Genomic DNA, 26,951 nt, shown 5'->3' with positions numbered 1-26,951 from the left:
GACATACTGAGACATATCGTACACCATAGGGACCTGATGTGGCTATTGCAGATATCGGAAAGATGGCTCAAGCCCAATGTAAGGTCTCTACTTATCGGATGTATATATGTGACTCGGTCGGCGACGGCGTCGCCTAAATGACAAGTCGTAACACACACTCGATATTGATGTTAAGAGTAAAGACAGGGGGAGAGTGGGTAGAGGACCCGGGACCTTATAAGGTGCCCGGGTCGATACATGCGTAAACAGAAGAAACCAAATGAACGTATATAGTTAGTAATCAGCCTGAACAGAGCACCGGGTACAAGTGTAATATAAGGAGAGGTAACGGTGTATCGTAAGGGTAACGCATACACCAGAGCTAGACCTACAGTGATAGCGTAACCCTTACACTCGCCCTCCAGACGGTCGCGGCCGTCTCAGTCACTTTTCTCCGTCTCCTCCGGTGCCCTTCCCTTCCCCTTTCCTTTCGACTCGATCAGACCTTCTACGTACCGACGATCGCTTGAGCTCGAGCTTGCGTGGTGAGACGCAAGGCTGTTCCGGCTCGAGGGTCTTGAGTCCGTTCCCGGCGTCGCGCATCTCGACGTCGGGTCCGAGGGTCGTCCACTTGGCGACGTGGTCGGTTGCGTCCCTAACGTCTGGATCGTCTCGCTCTGTTGCAGATGGCTCGGGCCCGCCGTCACTTCCGTCGTTGGAATCGGCCTCGTCTTCTCCGACGCTGGATTCGGGAGCCGCGACAGCACGTAGTGTCTCAAAGTCGCCTTGTTCCCCCTGATTGTCGACCAGTGTTCCTCGATCCCCAGTATGAGGTCGTCGATCGCTCGTTCCGTGGTCTCCGGCATGTACGGGGGCACCGGGTAGGCTCGCCTTAGTAGTTCCTGAGGGTAGCTCGCGTCGCCGATCCTTGGTTCGTCCCCTATCCTTAGAGCCCGTAGTACGATCCTTGACATGTCTTCCATGATGTCCCACTCCCTGTCCACGACGCGCTGGTGAGTCCTCTTGACGCGCTCGTTGAGGGTCTCGGTCACTGATATCAAGTTCTCGACGGTTCTGATAGCTCGGGTTACCTTCGACGACAGATCGTTGATTTGGAGCCCGATCGCGCCCCTCTGGTTCGGGTCCGGCGCCGTTCGGAGTGGTGGGTTCAGCGGTACTCTCTCGGTCGGATCCGGTAGCGTCGTCGGAGCTGGATCGGCTAGCGCTCCGGGAATTCGAAGGGGTAGAGGCTCGGGTACTAACAGCGGTCCTAGTATCGGGCGAATACTTGGTACGTACTCGCTTTCTTCCTCGTCGTTCACTTCCGTTCCGCTCGGGGGAGAGGCTCCTTCCCCTGGTAGTTGACCGGCTACGGCCTCGCTCAGTCGAGGCGCTACGTGTGGACGATCTACTCCTCGGCCTAGCACTAGGTTGAGTTCTTCTTCGTCTAAAGCGCCTTCCTGTGCGTAGTCTGTGAGTCTGACGTTCACCCATGCTAGAGTTGGCCGTTTTGGGAATACTGACGCCAATAATACCTTTGTACAGGTCCATCTGCCCTCTACCAACGTGCGGGTAATGGTGCTGATATCTTGGGCGTGGCCCCATGCCCCCTCGTCGGCCTCTTCGCTGTACTTGGGGGTTACGGGCTTGGACGGTTTCGAGGCTGGTCTGTGCGACGGTGTTGAGCAGCCGCAGTAACCCAGGATCGACTTGGTCGTACTGGTCCTGTTGATACGCTGGTGGTTTGTCTCGTTGTCGGTCGTGGTCCCGACTGCGTTGCCGGCGTCGGCCGTGGGGCATCTTTTGTATAGTGATAGTAATTCAGTGAGCTTGATATTCAACAGTGGTGTGGTGAGGTGCTTGTACTCTGGGTCTCCCTCCTTAAGTACGCGTATGCTTGCGCCCTCCAGGGTTTCAGACCCGCTATCACTAAGCTCATCATAGGGTGTGTCTCCTCCTTCCGCCCAAGGTAGGTCCCTAGCTTGTTTGACCCCTATGGCTTCGAAGTATTGCTTGAGTGCTTCTAAGTGCCTGACCACACGGTACGTTTCCCAAGTGCGGTCCCCAGTTTGCCACACTATCTCAAACACCGCGTTACTGCCCTTGCCACAATGCCCTACTATTTTCTCTACTGCCCATTCGTTGTCATTGGCTTCCAACGATGCGATTTGCTTGTAGTTCCTCCCTGGGAACCTGCGGTCCTTGTAGGGTATATGCGGCTTGAGTAGCGACGCATGGAATATTGCCTTGATCCCGCGCCGCCTGAGGTCCTCCAGGAGCTCCACATGGTAGGTGGCTCCTTCTTTTACCACTCCATCAATTACTACCGGCCCGATCCATTGTGCCAATAGCTTGTGGGGCTTTCCCATTGGTACGCGCATATTCTTTGTGCTCACGTAGACCCGATTGCCCTGCTTGAAGGGTGATGGCCTTTGGTGTTGATTTGACTCAACCATCTGGCTCACATGCGCTCCTATGATTGCGTCGTGCGCTATCATTAGTGCGTATTTGATATTACGCGCTGCTTCGCGCACGCCGTGCATGTCCGTCCCGGTTCTCACTAACATTGGTCTAGGTACGCGTCCGTAGTTCAGCAAAAACGGACTGAATCCCGTGGTTTCTGACCTCGCTGAGTTGATTGCAAACTCTATGCTGGGTAGCTTGAGTGCCCAGTCCCTCAGGGCCGGGTTTACACACACGCATATTATTCCTGACATGCTTTGTATTAATTGTTCCGTCATCCCGTCCGTTTGTGGGTGGAATGCGGACGATAATCTGATCTCAGTACCAGTCAGGCTATAGAACGTCTGCCAGAATATCGATGTAAATAGCTTGTCTCGATCACTAATTATAATTTCTGGTATTCCGTGTAGCCTGAATATGTTCGCGTGGAACACTTCTGCCATGTCGCGGGCGGTGTAGTCCAACCTGGTAGGTATCAAATGCGTCATACACGTTAGGTGATCTATCACGGCACATATCATGTCGAACGTTCCTAGCAATGTGGTCAATTTGGGTAACGGTCCAAAGAAGTCTACCCCAACCTGTGCCCACGGGTACTTTGGTATCGGCAATGGCTTCAACAGCCCGTATGGCTTCTGTGTCGATGTCTTGGACGACGCGCATGATACACATGCGTTGCAGAAACGCTTTGTGTCATTTGCCATTCCTTTCCAGTATAGACTTTTGCGCATGTATGCATACATCTTTTTGTATCCCAGATGCAATACCATTGAGTGAGCGTGCAAGATTAACAGAGTGCGGATATGCCAATCCCCGCTTGTTGTATTCGGCACACATAGATACAATCGACCGTGCTCGCTAAAGTATACTAGTTCCTTGCGGAGTTCAAACTGAGGAAATTGCAATGGTTCCTCAATTATTTTCTCATAGTCTTTGTCCTTCTTGTATCCTTCTGCTATTGCGCTCACTATGTCTATTTTGCTCACTAGCTGTGTTATGTGCCTGTGGTCTGATCTGTCCATCGGGTCTACTTTGTTTCCTGTAGTATTCCCGCCCTCCAGCTCGACGCTTGCTGGTGAGCTCATTGATTCAGTCTCACGTGTTTCACTCCCGGCTTCTGTTGACCCATTCATGATCTCATCAAATTCTTCCCTTCTATCAGGGTCCCAATTTGCTTTATCAGCGGTGCCTCTTCTCTTCGGGGCTCTTGTCCCGATTCTTCCGTAGTCGCCCCTTGTTATAACCTCCTAAACTATACCATCAGATTCGCACGATTTTTCTAATATTTTTACTATTTTTTACGGACCTTATATCTTTTGTTTTTCAATCACGTGATCTCGGCGCTTATTACGCCGAGATGCCGCGCCGAGATGCCGTGCCAAGGGCGCTTGGGAGAAATCCACGCTTCTGCGCAGCCCGCAGCACGCTTCCTTTTTTCATATCTGTGCTTCCCTTCTCACAAGCTTTGACCACCTGTAGATAAGTCCCCTTGTGTATAAATACAAGAGGAAAGTCGCTTGGAGACCCCAAGTCAATTTTACCTTGTCTCATATCCATTGAGGAGGCATCAGCCAGCTAAGTAGCCGGCCCCCCAGTAGTTCTGCTAACGCACCACCCTTTAGTTTTACTCATCACACCTCCAGGCCTAAGGCCCCTCCGCATTACCAGCAGTTAGATAGTTGTCGCCATAAGTGACTTAGTTAGTCAGTAGTTAGCCTAGATAGTTAGATTACATAAGCCAGTGTAGTAGTACGGCCACAAGCGCCCACCGTCACCAGCGCATACCCACCCTACAGTGGTGTACGACATTGTAAAATTGACTTGTAGTAGGCTTGATTGACAAGGAGAGGACCCCCTGTACTAGCACAAGGGAAAACACCAGATCGGACTCGCCTTTCGTCTTTAATAATCAAACAGACGTCGGTCCCTGGTAGTACCGAATTGCTATAAGGCAGACGGGCTCTAATCCCCCGCATACCCCAAGTTTCGCCGGAACTCAGTAGTCAGCGACCCTAGACCGCTGAAATACCCGCTTGCTGAAAACCCGCCCATATCACAACCGCCAGGTCTGTTGATTTGTTGTAGGGACAGTCCAACGCTAGGTACTAGACGCAAGGGTTTAGCGCCAGTATACTACAGAAAAACCGCTCATAAGTCCTGATATAGGCACCTTTTCCCCCACGCCGTTTCCAATATTCCATCTACACGCTCTGGCGCCCTTCACCCCTACTCCCGTCCTTCCAGTCGCTCCTCCCGTTGTTCCGTTCCAGCCCACTCCCAACCGCCCTCTTGCAGCTCATCTCCCACTCCGCGAGACCTGCCAGGAATGGAACCAGAGCCGACCATTAGCGCTCTCCTCAAGGCTGTCACAGCCCTCACAGCCACAGTCGGGTCCCTGCAGGACCAAATTCGCAACCAAGGCCAACAGCTCATCGAGCTCAAGGCCATATGCAAGGAGACCGCCGACTTACTTGGCGACAAGGATCAAGGAGGACCCCAAGTCCAAGCCCAGCCTGGCCCATTGACTGGGCCTGTCACTCCCCCCACACACACAGGGGGAGAAGCGCACACTCCAGGAACGGTTAGGCCTGGACTCAAGGCTCCTTTCCGCCCATCAAGAGGAACGGGCTTTGACTCAGAAGAAGAGGAGGAACCCAGGCGAGCTCCCAAAAAAGAACCTCGCGACACGCCTAAGCGGAGCCTCAGCTCCCTCACCCCATTCGATTCAGGGTCCAGCATAAAGCGGCCCAAAATGGAGCTCCCTGACCCATATAAAGGGGACTCCAGGGGAAGAAAGGCAACCCAGTGTCCTAGACGTCTGTAAGGACGTCAAGGAGGTGGGCGCTTGCGGCCGTGTGTAACTAAGTAAGTGTCGCTTAAGGCGACAAGCAAGCTACCTACGACGACGACCAACTATACTACGGAGATAAGGCCTGTAAGGGCGATGACGAGCTACCTAAGTACAGTGAAGAAGCCGCTTAAGGCAACGTGAGACTGAGTAGACTAAGTAGTTACTGGACCTAAAGTCCTCGTACAAATAGGAGATGCAACAGGAGGTAATCGACCTGGGTGTTACCATGGTTGGTTGGCCTCCTTATATATTCTACAGAAGTGCTATTTACAAATATGTTATATCCAATACCATAACCAATAAGAACCCCGCTCCGCAGTCGGCCTTACTCATGCATACGTGTCATAATGATGTCATCAGGTGGAGGTGGCTACGTATGCTGAGGTAAGCGCGGATGGGGACGTGGCTCGGCGCTTAGCGTATGATATAAGCGCCGAAGTCACGTGATCGAAAATGTTGTCCGTTTGCCTTCGTTTAAAATCGAGAAAATAGGAATAAATTCCCTGGTATCAAGTGTGTCTACGACACTGCCCCCCCTCTAAGGGCCTTGGCAGCGCCAAGGGCCTTCTTTTTCATTTCCCTTTCAAATTTTTCTAGGATTTTTTCGGCGTTTTTGAGGTTCTCCCTTGGTTCCCAGGTATTCTCCTCTGATCCGTAGCCTTTCCATTTAACCCTAAAAAACCACTTCCCGTTCCTTTCCTCCATGTCTGTGATCCCTTTGACCTCGTATTCTTCTTCTCCATCCACGGTTACAGGTGGAGGCCGGTTCTCGAAGTTGCGCTTTTTGTCCCTTTTGACCTTTGACAGTAGGCCCACGTAGAAGACATCGTGGATTCTCATGGTTGGCGGGAGTTCCAGGCGATATGCTCTGTCGGAGATTCTTTCGGTTACCTTGAAGGGACCTAGGCGTTGTTCCGTTAGCTTGGGACTCAGGGTCTTTAGCTTCACGTTTTTGGCGTCCAGCCAGGCTTCTTCTCCAATCTCAAACTCAAGGGGTTCTCCCACTTCTCCGGCCACCATGCGTGTCTTTGATTGCCGGAGTGCTGCTTCTATTTCCCGCCATTGTGCTTCCATCTGAGTTGCTAGATCGTCTGCCTCAGGGACGTCCGTTGGGACGTTACTCGGGGTTAAGGCGGGTTCCCATCCGTATAGTGCCTTAAAGGGGGATTTGCCTGTTGAACTATGCACCGCGTTGTTGTAGGCAAATTCTGCCATTGGCAACCACTTGACCCAGTCTTTTTGGTTTACCCCTGAGTAGGCCCGTAAGAAGTGCTCGACAGTGGGATTCACACGTTCTGTCTGTCCGTCACTTTGAGGATGATAAGCCAAAGAGAAGTGGGGGTCTATTCCCAGGCGTTGGTATAGGGCCTTCAGGAACTTGTTATTGAAGACTCGTCCGCGGTCTGATACTGTCTTCTCAGGCATGCCGTAGCGTTTCCATACGTGGCGCAGGAATAGGTCTGCTAACTCCGGAGCTTTCAGCTTTTTGGAACACTCTACCAAGATTACGTATTTGGTAAAGCTATCCACGATAACCAGGATAGAATTGCTATTTCCGTCTTTTGGCAGATCCACTATCATATCATATGACACATGTTGCCACGGGCGTGATGGGAGTTCTAGGGGCTGAGGTGGAATTGAGGAGTACTTTGGTTTCCGTATCCGCTGGCAGGTTTCGCAGGAATCTACATGCCAATAAGTGTTGGCCCGGATACCCGGCCAGTAGTAGACGCGTGAGATTAGCTCCAGGGTTCTTTGCCTTCCTGGGTGTCCTGACAAGGGGCTGTCATGGTAGATGCGTAAGAGGTCCGTTCGTAAGGTCCCAACATCCGGTACTACAATCCTTCCCTGGTAGAACAATAGGCCCGCTTCCATTTCGTAGTCCTTGAACGCCCGTTTGATGGAGGGGGGCGCCCTGGATTCGTTCTGGAGAAATTGCAGTATTTCCTCCAGGGATTCGTCTTGGTCCAGGGCAGCCTCAATTTGGCGTTGAATTTCCTTCTCGGGGGTTACCAGGGCTACATTGGCAAATACGGGGTTAGGGAGCATGGTCTGGGCGGCAGGTGGAATGTCGGCATGATCAGCACGTTGTGATAAGGCATCAGGTTTCCCGGATTGCTTTCCTGGACGGTAGACAATTTGGAAGTTATACCCTGCTAACAGTAGGTGCCATCTTGCGTGGCGACGGTTGAATGTTTGGGACTCCTTCCAGTATTCCAGGTTGCGGTGATCGGTGAATACGGTGACAGGGTGAACGGTTCCTTCCAGGAAAATACGCCAATGCTCAAAGGAACGGATGATAGCTAAAAGCTCCTTATCATGGGTGTCGTAGTTCTGCTCGGCTCCCTTGAATGATTTGGATAGGAAACCAAGCGGGTGGAGGCGTCCATCCTCTTGGCGTTGGCTAAGTATCGAGCCCAGGGCAGCACCAGATGCGTCTGTTTCAAGGAAGTAAGGTTTGGTAGGGTCGGCATGGCATAACACGGGGGCGTTTGTGATGGCATCTTTCAATCCTTGAAATGCTTCCTGCTCCTTGGTTTCCCATTTCCAGGGTGTGTCCTTTTTTACCAAGTTGTGTAGGGGTCGTGCCATATGGCTGAAATTGGCAACAAAACGGCGTAGGAAGTTGGCAAAGCCTAGGAATGATTGTACTTCCTTGACTTTAGTGGGCGTGGGCCAATCTTGGACTGCCTGGATTTTGAGCTTATCCAGACTGAATCCCTTGTCCGATACAATTATTCCTAAGTACTCCACCGATGTGACGTGGAATGTACACTTGGATGCCTTACAGAACAATTGGTTCTCCATTAAACGCCGTAGGACCTCATGGACGTGCTGAGTATGGGTTGCGTCATCCTTTGAGTAGATTAGGATGTCATCAAGGTAAATGATGACGCATACATCCAATAAGTCCTTGAACAGTTCGTTCATGAAGTGTTGGAAAGCCGCAGGAGCATTAGTTAAGCCAAAGGTCATAACTAGGGATTCGTATAGACCATATTTGGTACGGAAGGCCGTTTTCCATTCGTCGCCTTCTTTGACACGGACGTTGTTGTAACCCCATCTTAGATCTAGCTTAGTGAAGACCTTGGCCCCACGGAGCTGGGCCATGAGGTCATCAGGGCGGGGTAACGGGTAGACGTTTTTTTGTCCGATTGTTTAGGCGACGATAATCCACTACGAGTCGACGGGAGCCATCCTTTTTGGGTACAAACATAACCGGGGAGCTGATGGATGATTTACTGGGGCGGATCTTCCCAGCCTTGAGCTCGTCCCTGAGCCAGTCCTTAAGTGTGGCGGATTCAGCATCGGTCATGCTGTAGAGGGGCGAGTTCAGGGGTCCCTCTTCTGTAAGTTTGATGCCAATATCGTAGTGCCTATGAGGGGGAAGTTTATTGAATTCTTCTTCCCCAAATACCTTTGCATATTGATGGTACTTGGAGGGTACTCCTTCAAGGGGGTTCTTGTCAGCTTCCTCCTCTTTGGCAATGGCTATGTGTTCCAGGGGGGAGTGAGGGAAGGATAGGTGCGCAAGTTCCAATTGATTTTGGGATTATGGTTCTCTAACCATTTAATTCCTAGGATGGCAGCGTGTGATCCGGTATTGCAAATCAGGAAGGTTTCCGTCATGCGTTTGCCATCGAATAGGAAGGTTAGGTGGCCTTCTTCCAAATCTTTCCAGCCTGGGGGCTCGACCCATCAAGCATAGTAACAGTACGTGGTTGTGGGAGGTCTATTAGCGGGAGGCGGAGTAGTTCCGCTGTACGGGGGTGTAAGAAGGATGAGGTGGCGCCTGAGTCTATCAGGACTTCTAAGTGATCCGCTCGTTTCTCTGGTTTGATGGAAATAGTAAAAAGAGGGGAGATTCTATTGTGGCTATTTGATATATTACATATTTCCGAGACAAGACCAGAGTCCTTGGGGTCCTTGCGCGCGGTAGCAGGTACCCTTAATCTTTTCCCGATTTGGGTCCAGATTCTTCGCCAATTTTGGCGGCTTCCTTTTTGACACCTTCCTCCTTGGGCGTGGCTTTCCAGCCAGTGCGGCATTCCGCAAATTTATGGCCCGCTTTACCGCATTTGATGCAAAGGCCTTCAGCCCTGCGGCGGTTACGCTCCTCCTCGGAGACAAAGTTGGGATCGCTGGAGAGGCGCCTGGTCTAGTGGCCTGTTGGCCGGTACTCGCCCCCTTATTGGGGTTGGTATTGGAGGTGCCAGGCTTATTACCCTTAGGCGGGTGGCTGGCGCGCTCCTCACGGAGGGCGTTGTCGATGACCAGAGCCGCGTTCTGCAGCTCAAGGAGGGTGGTGGGGCGCCGTTCTTGGGTGGCAATGAGACGGCTGACCTCCCAGTGGAGGCCACGTGCGAATTGCCCGCGAAGGGCGGCGTCGTTCCAGTCCAGGTCCATGGCAATGGTCCTGAACTTAGTGATGTACTCAGCACAGGTTCCTGTCTGAGTAAGGTTTGCGATCTGCCGCTCTGCGGCTCGTGTGGCGTCCGGGTTCCCAAATGCGGCCAGGAATTCCCTCCTAAAATCCTCAACCGTTTGAATGATGGCCCTGTGGGACCCTAGTTGGTCGAGGTGGGGATGTGCCCAGGCTCCTGCCGTGTCCTTCATATTCATCAGGAGGAATGATAAAGTCTCCTGATTGGTCGGGAACATCCGCTGATTGAGGCGGACCCATGCCATCATCCTAGTGAGCCATTGTCTGGACTCATTCCCAATTTTCCCCGTATAAGCGTCAGGGTGGTCTACCTTGACGGGGGCTTGGTAAGCAACTACTGGAGCCGCTGGTTGAGGGGCAAGGGGGGAGTGGAGCCTGATAGGCGCAGGTGGAGTGGGAGTAGGGACTCTCGGGGGAGCCCGGACGGGAGTTGGTTGGGCAAAGGTGATGGGAGGCTTGGTGGGGTTGGCCCAGGCGATGAGGGGCGCACTAGGCGCTGGAAGAGGGTTGGTTTTGGATATGGGCCTGGGCGTGGCCTCGACTGCCGGGGGTTTCCGGTCTTCTGGTGTGTGGGGTTGGGGCCCCCCAATAGCCTCGATTCGAGTGAGGGTTTGGTCAACCGCTCCCATCCAATCTTGGGCTTCCTTGTTGACCTCCTTGAGTTCCTTGAGTTCCCGTTCGAGCCGGATGACTTGGTTTTGCAATCCCAGGAGGAGGGAGATTGCGCGGCTGAGGGAGATTTCCCCATAGACCTCTGGTTCGAGGCTTCTTGACTCATCGGCGGCTGCCGGAAGAGCGGGTCCCAACTCTCCCTGATCGAGAGGGGACGGGGGACGAGCGGTGCTCCGGGAACGGGTTGCCATCTCATGGGGATATGAGCGGCCTTGGTGGGAGGTGGCGCGTTGGGAGGCGCGGGAGGAAGCGCGAGAGGGGGTGCGTGACGTAATGATGGGCAAAGTAGGGGGGATGGTGCCTGTGACAGGACTTATGGGTCGCTTTATTGTTCTAGCGCTAAGAACTTGCGTCAACCGCCTAGCGTTGGACAGTCCCTATCAACCAATCGACTGCCGTGTGCGGGCGTGATGTGGGACGGGTTTTCTGCAAGCAGGTGGATCTGCTGACTAGTTCCGCTGACAAAGGGTGCAGTGACCGGTGGTACGCGGACGATTAGAATCCGTCTGCCTTATAGCAATTCGGTACTACCTGGGGCCGACGCTAGTTTGATTATTGATAGCGAAAGGCAAGCCCAATCAGGTGATTTCCCTCGTGCTAGTACAGGGGACCTTCTCGTTTGTTGAGACTAAGTAAGGTGTGCTTGGTGGGCACGGTTTGCAACCAACTTAAGGTCGATTACCTAGTGTCCTAGACGTCTGTAAGGACGTTGAGGAGGTGGGCGCTTGCGGCCGTGTGTAACTAAGTAAGTGTCGCTTAAGGCGACGAGCAAGCTACCTACGACGACGACCAACTATACTACGGAGATAAGGCCTGTAAGGGCGATGACGAGCTACCTAAGTACAGTGAAGAAGCCGCTTAAGGCGACGTGAGACTGAGTAGACTAAGTAGTTACTGGACCTAAAGTCCTCGTACAAATAGGAGATGCGACAGGAGGTAATCGACCTGGGTGTTACCATGGTCAGTTGGCCTCCTTATATATTCTACAGAAGTGCTATTTACAAATACGTTATATCCAATACCATAACCAATAAGAACCCCGCTCCGCAGTCGGCCTTACTCATGCATACGTGTCATAATGATGTCATCAGGTGGAGGTGGCTACGTATGCTGAGGTAAGCGCGGATGGGGACGTGGCTTGGCGCTTAGCGTATGATATAAGCGCCGAAGTCACGTGATCGAAAATGTTGTCCGTTTGCCTTCGTTTAAAATCGAGAAAATAGGAATAAATTCCCTGGTATCAAGTGTGTCTACGACACCCAGTGGCTGGACCGTATGCTGCTATGGGTCGCGCTTCATCGGGATCAGTTTGATGAAGAAGAACAGATGGTCGTGTGGATACTATACCACATGACAGACAAGGCAGCCGACTGGGCTCTTCCCCTCATTGGGGCAATTATCAAGGGCGAGGGCAACCCCCCAACTACCATCCCAACCCTCACGGCCAAATTCAAGGAGGCCTTTGACGACCCCAACGCCAAGCGGGCCGCTGCCAGAAAGATTGCGGCGCTCTCCCAGACCACCACCACCTCCGAGTACGTCACGGAGTTCCGCAATCTCATGGCGGAATTAGACTGGAACGAGGAGGCCTACATTGCGCAATTCACGCGGGGCCTCCACTGGAAAGTCAAGGAACTGCTGTCAACCAAGGATAGCGTTCCTGATGAACTCAAGGCAATTTTCGCGGCCTCTATTAAAATTGACAACATCCGCCGCGAAAATGAGGAGAACCGCCCTAAAAAGGCACCAGCTAAATCCCCGGTCACTGCGACCACATCCACCCCCACCACCACAACAAGGGTCCGCCTATCTGAGGACCCTAACTACGTCACCCCGGAGGAAAGGGATCGCCGCCGCGCGTCTGGCCTGTGTGTCAAGTGCAGCCAAAAGGGCCACGGAATCAAACAGTGCCCCAACGGCTGGAAAGCCACAATCAAGGAGGTTGCCAAGGTGGCAGAAGAAGAGGTTTCGGGAAAAGATTGAAGTCGAGGACTGCTGCCAAGCCCCCGACTCCTAAAAAGGACTTTGTAGATAATCTTGTAGAATTTGTTTCTGTCGGTCTGGATTCAAATAAAAAACCACTATTATTCATCGATCTACACGTCCAAAACTCCCAGGCAGAACCCATCAAAACCCTCATAGACTCCGGCGCCACCTCTAATTTTATATCCCCCATTGTGGTAGAAAAACTCAAAATTCCAAAAACCCTACTCGAAAATCCACGAGTAGTGAGAATGCTAGATGGTACCATTTCCCAGACTGGTTGCATATGGCACCAGGTACAACTCGCGGTTTCGGTCAATGACCACCCCCACACCATTCCTTTCCTGGTATGCCCTATAGGCAACACCCCGGCAATCCTCAGCATGACTTGGCTAACAACAGAATCTCCCCTAATTGACTGGCAACAGGGCTTAGTCACTTTCCCTGAGCAAGTTCAAATTGCATCTGAGGAAGAGGCCAATTCAGATCCCCTTGCAGACCTACCCACGGAGTACCACAAATTTGCCAGAGTATTTGGCAAAGAGGAATTTAAGGTCCTTCCCCCCCACAGGGAATATGACATTGCCATTGACCTACTTCCCAACGCCAAACTCTCACCTGGACCTATTTACGGCATGACCGATGCAGAATCAAAGGCGCTGAAACAACACATTGACGAGGAATTGGCAACAGGCAAAATCCGCCCCAGTACATCCTTGGCAGGCGCTCCGGTTATGTTTGTAAAAAAGGCAGATGGATCCCTCAGATTGGTTGTCGATTACAGAAAGTTGAACAAGGTTACCCACAAAAACGTCTATCCCCTACCAAGACAGGATGACCTCATGGCAAAACTCAGACACGCTAAGATCTTTACCAAGTTGGACTTACGTTGGGGTTACAACAATGTACGCATCAAGGAAGGAGATGAGTGGAAGACGGCCTTTAGAACCAAATACGGCCTCTTTGAATATCTAGTCATGCCATTTGGCCTCACCAATGCCCCTGCAGCGTTCCAACATTTCATGAACGATCTATTCAGGGACCTGATTGACGTAACCGTGGTAATTTACCTAGACGACATCCTCATCTTCTCGGAGAAAACCGAAGACCATCCGGCCCATGTCAGAGAGGTACTATCCCGTCTCATGAAGAACCAACTGTTCTGCAAGTTGTCCAAATGCCACTTCCACGTGACCACCGTAGATTACCTTGGTATCGTTATCTCCCCGGATGGATTCTCGATGGACCAAAAGAAGATCGAAGCCGTTACCTCCTGGCCCACGCCCAGAACGGTTAAACAGGTCCAGGCCTTCCTAGGATTTGTGAATTATCTCAGACGCTTCATCCCCAATTTCAGCTCGGTTGCACGCCCACTCCATAACCTCACCAAAAGGAAACCCCTTGGTCATGGGGCAACCTAGAGGAAGTAGCGTTCCAGGAACTAAAGGGTCTTGTTACCAAATCTCCGGTCCTCATCCACTCCAACCCCAGCCTTCCCTACTACCTAGATGTCATGACCCATGCCTTTGCTGGCATGTCTCCTGACCAAGCCACCTACTAATAGGATATCCCACAGTCTTTAGAAGGCCGCATATACTCACATATATGCAGCCAGAACTGTCATTACTCTAAGGGCTCATGACTTAGAGACTGACAGTCCACCAGGGTCACATGACCTCCCCCCCTCCAGTCCTTTATCAAATACTATACTAAACTACTACGGATTTGAGGTGGGGGGGGGGGATGACATAATCTCTTCTATAATAATATATTATTCAGACCTTGCCCGCGGGCTCCCTTAACATTGGCCCGCGGCTAGGGGGGCAGGGGGAGTGCAACATCCCCCAGCAATATATTATTCATATATCACTGTGCATCACATATACTATATATATCTTTGACAGTGGATATATATGGTAATAACCTTTCCAGATATAGGTTATGACATTGAAAACAAGCTGCTTACCTATACCCAGTATATATACATATATATGTGTATATGTATTGCCTATAGGGGATGTAGGGATGACTAATGCCCTACATCAATGATGCATCATATATATGAAGAATGAAGGTCAACCCCTTGGTACTTGGATTACCTTAAATGGTAACTCTCCTTCCAAAAACAGGAAATACCTAGGTCAAGAAGGTATTGACTGAGGAGTTACCAAATAAGGAAGTCCACCTTCCCTTTTGGGAAGATGACAAATCAACCATGACAAATCCAATCATGCTTAGTCATCACAGATTATGTAATTGATGATTATGTAATTGATGCTGACAAAGATGGATTAGTCATGAATTTGATTTGACATAGCCACATCACATGATCAAAGATGCCATTTCAAATCATGTCCCATTTGTCATGGTAATGCCACTGTCATGTGATTGTGGCTGTGCGGGTGACCGGCTATCCTGGGCCGGATTGGGGAATAGGATTACCATAAAAGGAAATTTGGATGAGTCATATTGGAGTGTGGCTGTGCACACCATGTGGATGACTCACCCTTCTAGAAGGTTCTGGAGCTTCTTTTCTTCCAACTTCTTCCAAATATAGTATCTCCTCCACCGGAACTTCTTTTCACCGGTTCTTTTACTGCTTTCTGATTGGCTAATCAAAGAAGACCCTGATGCTTCTTTGACTCATACTGCTTCTTGAGGCTGTGCTGCAATTTGAAATATGTATATAGACCCAAGTGAAGCCCAGGTATATAAAGGGGTGGGGACAGCTGCTTAAAAAACCAGCTTGTTTTTCCCCCCTGTCTTTGAACCCAAAAACTTAGATAGGTCCAGGAAGGCATGCTCCCTTAATGTGTGAACTTGTGACCATTTATTGGTAATCACATGACCATTGTGTGTAAACATGAGTAAACATTTGATATCATGAACTCTCTCTATCATGATGTCAGAACATTAAGGTCTCCTTCAGGCAATGGAATGCTTTTGGTCCAGCTTCCATTCCCTTATCCTTGCTTAATCAACCATATATCTAACTAGTAATCATACCTTTCCCAAGTCAGCATAGGTCAAGATCATACTACTTACTCAGAAGGGACTGAGTCTACAACATTGAGTACTACTTCTTACTCTTTCTGAGGGGGTTTAGGGTCCCCCCTCTATCTAGGTCATAGGAATAATAAGGTTCTTGGAGAGGGGAGAGCTTGGTTCAATTCCAGCTAACCTTACCTATTGACATATCTACTTATACTCAATGATCAACAACTTTTCCATTATAAGGAAGAAGTCTTTCTTACCTATCAGTCAACTCTTGCTTCAAGACTACTTGAGAGGATTGATCTTCACCTCTAGCACACAGACATATGGTTAAGCACCCTTTCCATCAGTTTGATCAGTACTTCCTTGGACCATGGTAGGGAGGGTAGAGTGTGTGGTCTGCTAAAAGGCTGGATCATCCCCAGCTAGCTTTACCTCTCCTACTTCATGGTCTTTCATCTGCTTTGGGTCAGTAAGGCTCTTGGTCTAGCTCTATAAGTCTGGTTCAATTCCAGCTAGCCTTACTTGGACCCTGGGAGGGAAGAAGACAGTCTCTAAATGGCTGCAAATATTGGTACTTCCTTAGATCATGGTGGGGATGGTAGAGTGTGTGGTCTGCTAAAAGGCTGGATCATCCCCAGCTAGCTTTACCTCTCCTACTTCATGATCTTTTATCTGCTTCAGGATCAGTAAGGCTCTTGGTCTAGCTCTATAAGTCTGGTTCAATTCCAGCTAGCCTTACTTGAACCCTGGGAGGGAAGAAGGCAGTGATGAATGACTGCAAATATTGAACAAACAGCATTTCATTGAAAATTGGTCAAGTCATTTTCAATCAGTGCAATTTCAGGTCCCCTAAAACTTGCACTAAAAGGGGGATAGAGTAGAGAGAAGAAAGTAGGGTTACAGGGTGGTAACTACTCCAAGGTCAAGAGGAGAGTTACAACCATGTCACTACTTTCAACTAAAGGCTATGGAGGATGGACTATCAAGATGAACCATGTGTAGTTGGCCAATGACTGTTGGCCAATTACTGTCAAAAAATGGGAAATTTTTTTTCTGTCCATTCAGTGCTGGTATCCTGTTAGAGGTAGCTTTCCTCTTATTTTGCACAGATCTAGGTCCCCTAGACTTGTGCTTAAAAGGGGGGCAATGTCATGACCCATGCCTTTGCTGGCATGTCTCCTGACCAAGCCACCTACTAATAGGATATTCCACAGTCTTTAGAAGGCCGCATATACTCACATATATGCAGTCAGAACTGTCATTACTCTAAGGGCTCATGACTTAGAGACTGACAGTCCACCAGGGTCACATGACCTCCCCCCTCCAGTCCTTTATCAAATACTATACTAAACTACTACGGATTTGAGGTGGGGGGGGGGGGATGACATAATCTCTTCTATAATATATTATTCAGACCTTGCCCGCGGGCTCCCTTAACATTGGCCCGCGGCTAGGGGGGCGGGGGGAGTGCAACGTCCCCCAGCAATATATATTATTCATATATCACTGTGCATCACATATACTATATATATCTTTGACAGTGGATATATATGGTAATAACCTTTCCAGATATGGGTTATGACAATAAGGGGTCGCGCCGGGGGGCCCCTGTGGAAATGATAGGGGCTGGGGCCCCAAGGAAGGGTTGAGCCTTGCCAATAGGCTCGGCTTTGGGCGCGGCCCTGGGAGTTTCCTCGACCGCAGGGGGTTTTTGATCTTCTGGGGTATGGGGACCCCGGGGGAGCTGGAGTTGGGCAAGCCCATCCTTGACAACATTGACCGCTTGGGAGATGTTTTCGACATTGGTGCAAACCTCTCGACTAATTTTGTTTTGTTCCGAGAGGGTCTGCTCAATGCGGTCAACTTGGGACTGGAGTCCCCAGAGGAGGCAGATGACCCGCTCGAGGCTGACTTCGCCGAGCTCAGGGGAGGCTGGCGGAAAGTCGGGTCCCAGCTGTCCTTGATCGACAGGGGAGCGAGCTCGAGAGGGCGGCCTGGAACGGGTTGCCATGGTATGTGTGGGGTATGAGCGTCCAGCGTGAGTGGTTGCCCGGGAGGAAGATCGAGGGGGAGTGCGGGAGGTAATAGTGACGGTGTGGAGGGGGTAGGCGCCTATGTCAGGACTTATGAGCGCTTTATTACTCGATTGCTAAGACCTTGCGTCAAACGACCTAGCGTTGAACAGTAGGAGTTACTAATCACAGCCGTGGACGGGCGTGATGTAGAATCCAATCTCTGCAAGCGGGTGTATCGGCTGTCTAGGTCCGCTGGTAAAAGGTGCGGCGACCGGGGTATGCGGGCAATAGGGGTTGTCTGCCTTATAGCAATTCGGTACTAGGAGGGGACGACGCTGGTTTGATTATTGACAGCGAAAGGCGATCCCGATCTCCGGTATTTCCCTTGTGCTAGTACAGGAACCCTTCTCGTTGTTGAGCTAAGTGTGGTTGTGCTGGTGGGCACGGTTTGCAACCGACTTAAGGTCGATTACCTAGTGTCCTAGACGTCCGTAAGGGCGTCGAGGGTGCGGGTGCTTGTGGCCGTGTAACTATTACAGTAGAACCGCTTAAGGCGGCGACGATGTACCCTACAACAACGAGCTAACTATCTACGATGACCCCACGCTGTAAGGCGGTGGCGAGCTACGTAAGTACAGCGAGAACGACGCTTAAGGCGTGTAACTAAGTATCTTGCTGGGCTGTAAGGCCCTCGTACAACTGGTGATGCAACAAGAGGTAATCGACCTGGGTGTTACCATGGTCGGTTGGCCTCCTTATATATTACAGAGGTAGTCTATTTACAAATACATAATATGCAATACCATAACCAATAAGAACCCCGTTCCGCAGTCGGCCTTACTCATGCATACGTGTCACTGACGTGTCATAGTGATGTCATCAGGTGGAGGTGGCTATGTGTGCTGAGGTAAGCGCGGATGGGGACGTGGCTCGGCGCTTCGCGTATGATATAAGCGCCGAAGTCACGTGATTGAAAATGTTGTTCGTTTGCCTTCGTTTAAATCCGAGAAATTGGGAATAAATTCCCTGGTATCAACTGTGTCTACGACATTATCTAAGTTCCCTACGTCAAACTGACGATTTTTGTTCACTGTCTGATATTCTATTCTAGCCTGTGCACCATAGTGTAAAGTTCCTCGCGACCCCGCCATTGCCAGTTGAACTTGCAGCGGTTTTGTCAGCGCCGTCTTATCTAGTTTGAGCTGATCGACCAGTGTTGACAAAATTAGGTCAGTTTGGCACCCAGAGTCCAGCAGTACTCGTACTGACTTGCCTTCTATCTTCGCTTCAACCACCAGCGTGTCGGGCACTTTGCGCGTGTTGTCTTTGATCTTGACCGCATTGCGCTCTATGTGCTTTGTTGTGGCATTGTTCTTTTGCCCTACGCAAACGGCGTTCACTTCGACCCTGTCTCTCAGCCGGGTAAGTTTGTCCAACTCCTTGAGCATGACTGACAAGACTTGGACCTTCTCTTTGGGTCTGATTTTAACCGCGTTTGCACGTATATGCGACGGCCTTGCCTTGTGGAACTTCGGGCAGTCCCGGGCCAGATGTCCCAACCTCTGGCACACGTAACATAGCCCGGCGGCCTTTAGTCTGTCTCGTTCTTCATTCGTGAGTTTCTCCTTCCTTGTGTTCGCCTCTTTGCGCCCTCCTTCTTGCGTTTTGTGTCTATTCTTGTCTTGGCGCTTGTCCGTCCTGTTACCGTTACCATTGTAGCTCCCGCTTCTATGGTCGCGGTTCCTCCCGTTTGATCCATTAGCCGAGCTTCTGTAATTAGGACGGCGGTCGTTCTTCCTGGGGGGGCTACGCGACCGCTCCTTCTGTGGATTTCCCTTGTCGTTTCCCAACCTTTCGATTTTCTGTTTGATCTTATGCGCCCTTTCTGCTGCCAATGCCGCTTCTCGCAGTGTCTCTATGTCTGTAGTTTCCGGCTGCATGTATTTTAGAGCCCATTCAACCTTAATATACTGCGCGGCGCCCTCCCAGATTCTCAGAACGTGTTGTCTATTGTCAATATCCCTAAGTCTGCGACAGAGCCTAGCCAGCTCGGCAAAGTAGTCCTGAACGCTCAGGTCCCCTTGCCGCTTCTGGTTATACTGACGTCGCACCTCCTCCTTGAAGTCGGGGGGGAAACAATATTCGTAAAGTCCGACGTATATTGTTTCCATCGTATAAGCTTCAGGGTCTGGCGCTACATTCATCATGTACCATGTTGCCGCCTTGTCCTCAAGGAATTGGCTCACTGTGAGGACGGCCTTGCGGTCGCTAAGCTTGGTATCTGACAAGTATAGTTTATAGTTAAAGATAAACATGTCGTATTTATTGATGTCCGCCTCGCCCTTGTAAGCTTTAGGCGTCTGGGCTTTGTACCCTGATCTTGCCTGTGTCACGATTTTCTTCTCCAGTCGTTTGTTCTGTTTCCTGAGCTTTCTGACTATGTCTTCCAGCTCACGGCTAGCTTGTTGTCTTGTCATCCCCGTGGATCGTGAGGAGATAGACTTGTTGGTCGAGCTGTAGTCACTGTCGGACGAGTCTGAATTGGAGGGCTCTGAGTCACTTCCAGGGGTGCCTGTATGCGGGAGTTCCCCGTCACCACCTTGCCCATGCAATGGAGCCGGCAACTCCACCGTAGAAGGCGGTGGGTTGGTTCTTCTGCTACGGGTTGTAGGCTTGTCTCTAGCCCCGCCCCTATCACCCCTTGGTACGGTTTCTTGGTCATTCTCAGCGTTCATCGTAGGTCAAGCTGGTGAGGGACTGATAAGTCCTTCCAGGTATCCTCCTCCTCGGTACGTGACTGAGGGTTCCCTGCTGACTGTGGGTCGGCCCCTTTCTCCTCGCGACCCTTCTAGGTCGTCGAGTGCCATCCCGAGGCTTGGCCGCTTGCGTTTCCTGCTCCTTTCCCTAGGCTTCTTCTTGCCCTTTCCTTTACCGACGTACGAGCGCGTCCGACTAGTCTCAGTCGTTTCAGTCTCTTCGTCGATTTCCTCCACCGTGACTCGGTGCGTTTGGCGAGCTTGCAATGGGCCAGCCCCTCGGGACTGACTATGTGTGCTCTCAGATCGGTCTTGATTGCGCAAATTGCGCAGCACCTCCAGGTACTCGTCGTCGTCGTATACGTAGTTGTCATCAACCTTGAAGATGAGCGCATTGACCTGTACGCTCTCTCCATCGGTCCCAGCGCTCTGCTCATTGCTTTCGTGGACGTAGCCCGACCGTGACCAGTCGGGATTCACCCATTTGCTAATGTCCGGGAGGCTGGTGTTTGGACCACCCGGGTCTTTGCCGTTGACCCGTCGGACCTCCTCATCCCAGGTAAGTCCCTCATAATTAGCCGTTGACTTAGACTCATTACTGGGGCTTCCAATCGGGTCTTTCATGTTCCCCTTGGACTTACGGCGCCTGCACTTCCTTTGCTCACTACTAACGGAGGGCGTCTTACTGGTATCGTCATTTACTACGTATTGTGCTAACAGCGGTTCACCCTCACTATCCAGAACGATACTCTCGTCGCATACTCGACTTGTTCTGGCAGTTACATACACATCGTTGTCCGAGGACGTGTCCTTCCTCCTCATGTTCGTCGAGGGTGTCTCTGGCGCTCTAACGGCAGCCGGCGCTCTGTCGGTTCCTCCGGGGGTAAGTTCTTGCTCTCCCGGGACTCTGACGGCTGCCTCAGCGTTCCTAGGAACCGCTGCTTCCCCTTCCTTGGGGGCATCCGCTATCATGCGGGTCTCGATCGCTGGTGTCGGCCAGCTCAGCACCCTCCGGATGGGTGGGGCCCTATTCGTTAGGGCCGCGTAGGCAGACAGGGATAGCTTGACCGCGTCGTTCCCGACGAGTGCCACTCCTCGGCGCCTCCCGGTGCCTACTATATGTACGCTCTCTCTGGGGTTTCTTTCCCCAGGAGCCGTCCCGAACGTAAGCCGTTCCCTTTCTCTGGGTACTATCAATTGCTTACTGTTCGTCTCCAATGCCTGTTCATTGGCATCGGCCTTCGCCCCAGCGGCCTTGCGTTGCCGCGTCTTGCGTTTAGGAACTTGGGGTTCCTTCGAGGCGTCGTAGCTGCGCCCACTGCGTAGCTGTCTGCTCATTCTGTACGTACTTTCAGTTCTAGATCGATCTATAAGGGTTAAGATAGAAACAAGGTGACAGAGCTACGGAGGCCAACCCGTGCTACTGTCGTTCGAAAATTTCGTGAGTTGTTAGCTCCGAAGTGTGGTATTGGATATGTCAAAAAATGTAAGGTCTCTACTTATCGGATGTATATATGTGACTCGGTCGGCGACGGCGTCGCCTAAATGACAAGTCGTAACACACACTCGATATTGATGTTAAGAGTAAAGACAGGGGGAGAGTGGGTAGAGGACCCGGGACCTTATAAGGTGCCCGGGTCGATACATGCGTAAACAGAAGAAACCAAATGAACGTATATAGTTAGTAATCAGCCTGAACAGAGCACCGGGTACAAGTGTAATATAAGGAGAGGTAACGGTGTATCGTAAGGGTAACGCATACACCAGAGCTAGACCTACAGTGATAGCGTAACCCTTACACCCAAATGTTTTTCGGATCATTCGATAATGCAACCACGACACCCGTCCTCATTCCCCGTCCGGTCGAAGCCCTAACGCAGAGCTATATGATTGCGCAACAAGCTGCCATGCGCTCCTATCTTTCCGGCAACATGGCTTGGAGCTTTGTCCCTGGCCGAATGCAAGAGGCCAAACTCGTGTTCACCAGCTCGTTGCCCCACGTCATTACTTCGACCATTCTTTTCACGCTAGCCGCTCTCTTCATCATAGTGTGCCATTTCAGGCCAGAAACGGAGCAGTTCACGTTATTTTCGGTCGCGGCTGTGCTAGCGGATTCGAGTCTTGGCGGTGTGTGTAGAGATGTCAAGTATGCGGATTGCGATGGGAAAGAACTCCCAGAGGGAATAGCCCTGAAGGCGCTCAAAGGTAGAAGCGTACGTCTGGTTGATGACGGCAAATCGGGTCGCTCCTTGCAGTTAGACTAGCGGATTCTGCAAGTGCATGTACATATTTAATTTGATTATTTAGGCTGTCTGGGGTCATCTCTCCGAGTAGCTGATCATCTATTGCATACGGCGCCAGCTAAGCCTCCGAGGTGCTTCGATACCTGAGCTTCGAATGATAGTAATATATGCGTTTCGATGCGTTTCGATGACTTTGTTACGGCGCTTGTTTTTAACATGCACACAAGAATCGGATGTTGGATGGTATCTAAGGCCTGGGGCGACGCATACCCTCCCCTTGATACTTTATACTATCATGTTCTTTTTACCAGTCTTGTGGACATTATTTTCCTACTTGTTAGTTGCTGATGCCTCTAAAAGTATCGGTTTTACGTTCACAGTCCGAGAGCTGAGAGCTGATCTGCGCCACTATAGGCTGGGTGTCACTCCCTGTTCATAGTCCTCCACGATTAGATGGTTTCGAGTTACCGTTCTCTGGAGCTGATATCGCGGTGGGCACACCTCCTCAAAACACATCCTTCATGATCGACACAACCAGTCCCTTTCTTTATGCTCTTACACCGGATTGCGTATATTGTCCCATCGAGGGAATGTATGATCCAAGTTTATCATCAACTTCAAATCGAAATGTGAGTCGATTGTTACATTGTGGCATCTCAGTGGCGCTTAGTATGCTTCGTACATAATAGCTCGGCGTCGGGAGCTTTGGGAACGGACAATTCGGTGGAATTCGCGGGAGCGAAACTGTAACACTGGGCGGTCTCTTACAGGCCAAAGAGTCCCCACTTGGTAAGCATCGCGTTCGAACCCTGTGCTATATTTTTTCACCCCAGATTCAAGGGTTTGTCTATAATATGTCAATCCAGTTTTTGCCCCGTTTTTCGGGAGGTAGGTCTCTTGCAGCGAGTAATGGGCGAACTCATTAAATCTTACCCGATACCAGGTAACCTTGGGTTGCTCGTTCCGCAACTGAATCAGAGTGCCCGCGAGAAGAGTTTGCTCTACCATCTCGACCAACAAGGCCAATTGCTTAATCCTGTCTGGGGTGTACGGTTAACTGGAGCCGATCCTCGACTGACCATTGGTGCGCTCGACCCCAATGACTATGAGGGAGATATAAACTGGGTCCTCGCGGTCAACGACTCGAATCATGTAGAGGTAGAAGCCATAAAGGGTTACAACGGAAACACATTTGCACTTGAGTATCCAGTGACTGCGTTCCTTGGGACTCGTGAGTCTTTCTATTGTTTCGAATAGAATATGATAATTTCTCGCTCACTCATTTATTCTTGGAAATATTCTAGTAAATATAAACATCCTACTCCCGGACATTGACATGTATTGGAGCAATGCCTCACTGATAGGTCCCAACCACAACATTACGGTGCTCAGGCCAAGGAACCTGACCTTTGGTGTTGAATGCGATTCTACGCACATTCCTCCGATTGAATTCTCAGTCGTCATCAATGGTAGTTTGAAGCAATCATTCAGAATGATACAAATTTAGTCCTTACTAAGTCATTTAACACCAGGCGTCGAGTATCCCGTCAACCAACCGGATATGGTTCGACTTCCAGCATCTGCCCAGGACAACATATGTGGAGTAGGCGTTATGAAAGCTACAGACTCCAAGTATACGCTTGGCCTCACGTTTCTCAGGAGTGTCTACTTGTGAGTGTCCAAAAGCCAAAACTTAGCTAAGCTATGTCTTGGTGAGATTGATGATTGTCGCAAATTAAACAGGGCGTACCGGTTCCCGACCGGAACTTGCCCTGGTTATTGGGGATTTGCTGCTCCCAAAGACGGTCCTACTAGGACATCAGCCCAGAAACCAAGAACCACCCCCAAGGATGCCGCGACTTGCCTATCCTTCACCAAGCCTAGTTCTACCCCGGCTCCTACAATAGCAGTAGGCAGGGAGTTCCAACCGTCTGGACAAAAATACAGCGTTCAAGGTCAACCAGATTATGAATTAGTAGAGCTACGAGGGGTGGATGACCTACCTCAGCTGGAGCTTAACGGTGGTATATACGGATTCGGGGGAATGTTACGAAGGGGAGGCACTCGACAATGAAGTCTTGTTCGTAGTTTCGTGCTCGTATCTAAATTTTGCCACGTCGGCTTTGATTTAATATCGTTGATGAAGAGTGGGACACAAGTGTAAAAAGCATGGCATTCGACGAGCAAGTGCTCTATCACAAACATGTTTTGTCTCTTGAATATACAAGTTGCCACTTGTGCCACAGATCTAACATAAGCATATGACGTAATTACATCCTATCCCCTCTGTTGAAATATTGGTACCAGTATTGTAACTTGGTCCGTGTATATGCGCGTCCGTATGACCTGTCATCTTTTTTATTTATATTTTTCGTATAAAAATCTCATGTAGTCATCATTCTCCCCTATTTCACTTAGATATGGGGTATAGTAGATATTTTTCTATTCTTTTTCATGCCTTCTCACATGGAAAGCACTTGTAGATTCGTTTAAATTTAGGTGTATACAATACGGGTTAACATATCATAGCCGAAGTTGAGCGATTCGCTAACAAAGATGTTTTGGAGCTAGGCATAAGCAAGGCTTTATCCAAGAGTAGATGTATGATATTGGGTATGGCGATAAGATCTGGGACGATTGAACTTAAGCAGGGCCGACTTATCCTCTGCCCGCTCGTCCGCGTCGGCCACGACACCCAGACCGGTGAGGTTGGGGAACCCCCGCGGCTGCGAAGCAGCGAGGGTGGACCGGGGGCGCCCGACCGCGAGTCTGGCTCGTGGGTGGGCGGCCCAAACCAGCTCTCGTGACCTATGGGATGGTGGGCGGGATAAAACGACACGCAAAGGCGTGCCGCGACACTCGGTGTATACGAGCCCGGACGGTGGAGGAGGTCGGACGCAAGTCGGCACGGCATGAAGCGGTCGTCACGTGACTCGCTACATGCTCCGGCTAAGTCGCTGTTTTGTGACTCCGCAGGCTTCGTCGCAAAACGTCCCTCTTCACGACAGAGCAGTCAACCAATTTACTCATTTTGATAGCACACCAGCCATAAAAAATTTACAGCTTGAGCAAATCGCTCACGACACCCATGGCAGTTACTGCTGCACCAGCACCAGCACCCTGTACAATTAAAGGTCGAGGACTATATCTCTCCGTATGAAAAGCAATAATGTTATCAGATCCTCCCAACGCAGTCGCAAACGAATGATCGACCGGGTACCTATCATCCAATTATTGTCAAGACTTGCACAGCTCACTCTTGTAAACTCACTTTTCCAACGCGGCCTTGATCGTTCCACTCTTCACATCAATTACGCCCGCATACCTCAGTACTTTTCCTTCCTTTGTAGCCTCGTCTCTAAGCTTGGCTTGGTCAACGTCAAATTCTGGCAGTCGTGCAATGAACTCATCTCCGGATGCAATGTCCGTGAGAGCATCCGGGACGAGTGAGGTGATTGATACAGATTTGTATCCTTGAGGGAGTGCAGAGGTAAGCTCGGGGATCATTCGAGAAAGGATAGTGAGTTTTCGCGCAACGTCTGCACCATTCAGATCGTCTCCTGGATGCGGTTCCTATGTATGAGTTAGTTCGCGCGACCAATATAATTTTGGGTAACAACATACGGTGTACCCTTTCTCCCGTGCGACTTTGACAATGGAAGAGAATGCGGAGTCTCCTCCACCAGGTTTAGAATATTCGTTGAAGATATAGCTGAGTGTGCCAGAGAGGACACCTTCGATTTTAATGACCTAAAGGCGTCAGGTTAAAAGGTGTGGATCTACATCATTAGTGAGATATATGATTCACTTTATCCCCAGTCGCGATCAGATCCTTCAAGGTCGAAATGATCGGTAATCCTGCTCCGACAGTAGACTCATTCAGGTATCTTGCTCCGCTCTGTGCGCTCGCGTCTTTTATTCTCTGATATAGTCCGAGGTCAGATGAGTAAGCTTTCTTGTTCGGAGTAACAACGTCAATCCCAGCGCTCAAGAATGTAGGATACAATCCAGCAACAGCGTCGGAGGATGTGTTATCTACTAGCGCAACTCTGTCTCCCCTAGCTCTTAGCTCTGCCAAAGATCTCGTTAGCTGGTCGAGATCAGGCTTAGAGTCCGACGATGCAAGCTCTGATTGCCATGATGAGACTGGGATCCCAGATGGATTGAAGAGCAACTTTTTGGAGTTTGAAAGTGCAACTATACGGAACTGGGCAAGCCGAGCGAGCTGAGAGATAGTTTCTGAGCCAACGAGTCCGACGCCGACGATTGCTACGTTGATGGGCATGATGGATTGGGCGGGATACTTATTGAGCAGGGCGATCGCAATTGGATCGTGTAATGAAATGTTAGTTTGCCGCTTCGGCCGATGCTTGAGGTGGGAGCGGAACTATACAGGACCCTCTCTGCAAAATCCATCGGAGCTTGTGAGCCCGAAATACTCGAGAAACTTAAACGAGACCCTCATGGTAATCTCGTTTATGCTTCCCAAGCATTTAGGGCTCACGAGCTCCGGCTGATTTTGCAGAGCTTATGCGTATGTGAAGGTTG

The 26,951-nt window shown here is 50.5% G+C and overlaps 7 protein-coding genes across 7 annotated transcripts; 3 read left to right on the top strand and 4 right to left on the bottom strand.

Moving 5' to 3' along the window:
* Positions 1–423: 423 nt before the first annotated feature.
* Positions 424–2,885, bottom strand: RhiXN_00179 (Transposon Ty3-I Gag-Pol polyprotein; the record flags this gene model as incomplete). The annotated part of the gene is made up of 2 exons (XM_043319998.1): positions 424–1,237; positions 1,279–2,885. 2 exons carry the CDS (start codon positions 2,883–2,885, stop codon positions 424–426), a joined length of 2,421 nt encoding a protein of 806 aa, XP_043179010.1.
* Positions 2,886–2,961: 76 nt separating this feature from the next.
* On the top strand, positions 2,962–5,266 carry RhiXN_00178 (uncharacterized protein; the record flags this gene model as incomplete). The annotated part of the gene is made up of 2 exons (XM_043319997.1): positions 2,962–3,173; positions 4,609–5,266. 2 exons carry the CDS (start codon positions 2,962–2,964, stop codon positions 5,264–5,266), a joined length of 870 nt encoding a protein of 289 aa, XP_043179009.1.
* Positions 5,267–5,812: 546 nt separating this feature from the next.
* On the bottom strand, positions 5,813–10,600 carry RhiXN_00177 (Retrotransposable element Tf2 protein; the record flags this gene model as incomplete). The annotated part of the gene is made up of 3 exons (XM_043319996.1): positions 5,813–8,395; positions 8,472–8,785; positions 9,241–10,600. The coding sequence occupies 3 exons, from the start codon at positions 10,598–10,600 to the stop codon at positions 5,813–5,815; spliced, it is 4,257 nt and encodes a 1,418-aa protein (XP_043179008.1).
* Positions 10,601–11,684: 1,084 nt separating this feature from the next.
* Positions 11,685–13,953, top strand: RhiXN_00176 (Retrotransposable element Tf2 protein; the record flags this gene model as incomplete). The annotated part of the gene is made up of 3 exons (XM_043319995.1): positions 11,685–12,359; positions 12,413–13,714; positions 13,786–13,953. 3 exons carry the CDS (start codon positions 11,685–11,687, stop codon positions 13,951–13,953), a joined length of 2,145 nt encoding a protein of 714 aa, XP_043179007.1.
* A 3,012-nt stretch (positions 13,954–16,965) lies between these two features.
* On the bottom strand, positions 16,966–21,498 carry RhiXN_00175 (Transposon Ty3-G Gag-Pol polyprotein; the record flags this gene model as incomplete). The annotated part of the gene is made up of 3 exons (XM_043319994.1): positions 16,966–17,501; positions 18,483–20,117; positions 20,163–21,498. 3 exons carry the CDS (start codon positions 21,496–21,498, stop codon positions 16,966–16,968), a joined length of 3,507 nt encoding a protein of 1,168 aa, XP_043179006.1.
* Positions 21,499–21,965: 467 nt separating this feature from the next.
* Positions 21,966–24,477, top strand: RhiXN_00174 (aspartyl protease; the record flags this gene model as incomplete). The annotated part of the gene is made up of 9 exons (XM_043319993.1): positions 21,966–22,373; positions 22,715–22,739; positions 22,818–23,032; positions 23,093–23,192; positions 23,244–23,291; positions 23,347–23,634; positions 23,708–23,872; positions 23,936–24,074; positions 24,147–24,477. 9 exons carry the CDS (start codon positions 21,966–21,968, stop codon positions 24,475–24,477), a joined length of 1,719 nt encoding a protein of 572 aa, XP_043179005.1.
* A 983-nt stretch (positions 24,478–25,460) lies between these two features.
* Positions 25,461–26,688, bottom strand: RhiXN_00173 (aspartate kinase; the record flags this gene model as incomplete). The annotated part of the gene is made up of 4 exons (XM_043319992.1): positions 25,461–25,623; positions 25,675–25,976; positions 26,028–26,153; positions 26,212–26,688. 4 exons carry the CDS (start codon positions 26,686–26,688, stop codon positions 25,461–25,463), a joined length of 1,068 nt encoding a protein of 355 aa, XP_043179004.1.
* Positions 26,689–26,951: the final 263 nt, after the last annotated feature.

This window comes from Rhizoctonia solani, chromosome 4 (assembly GCF_016906535.1).
Source record: "Rhizoctonia solani chromosome 4, complete sequence".
NCBI lineage: Eukaryota > Fungi > Basidiomycota > Agaricomycetes > Cantharellales > Ceratobasidiaceae > Rhizoctonia > Rhizoctonia solani.
Note: the sequence above shows the minus strand (reverse complement) of the source record. Positions and strands in the feature narration are given on the sequence as shown.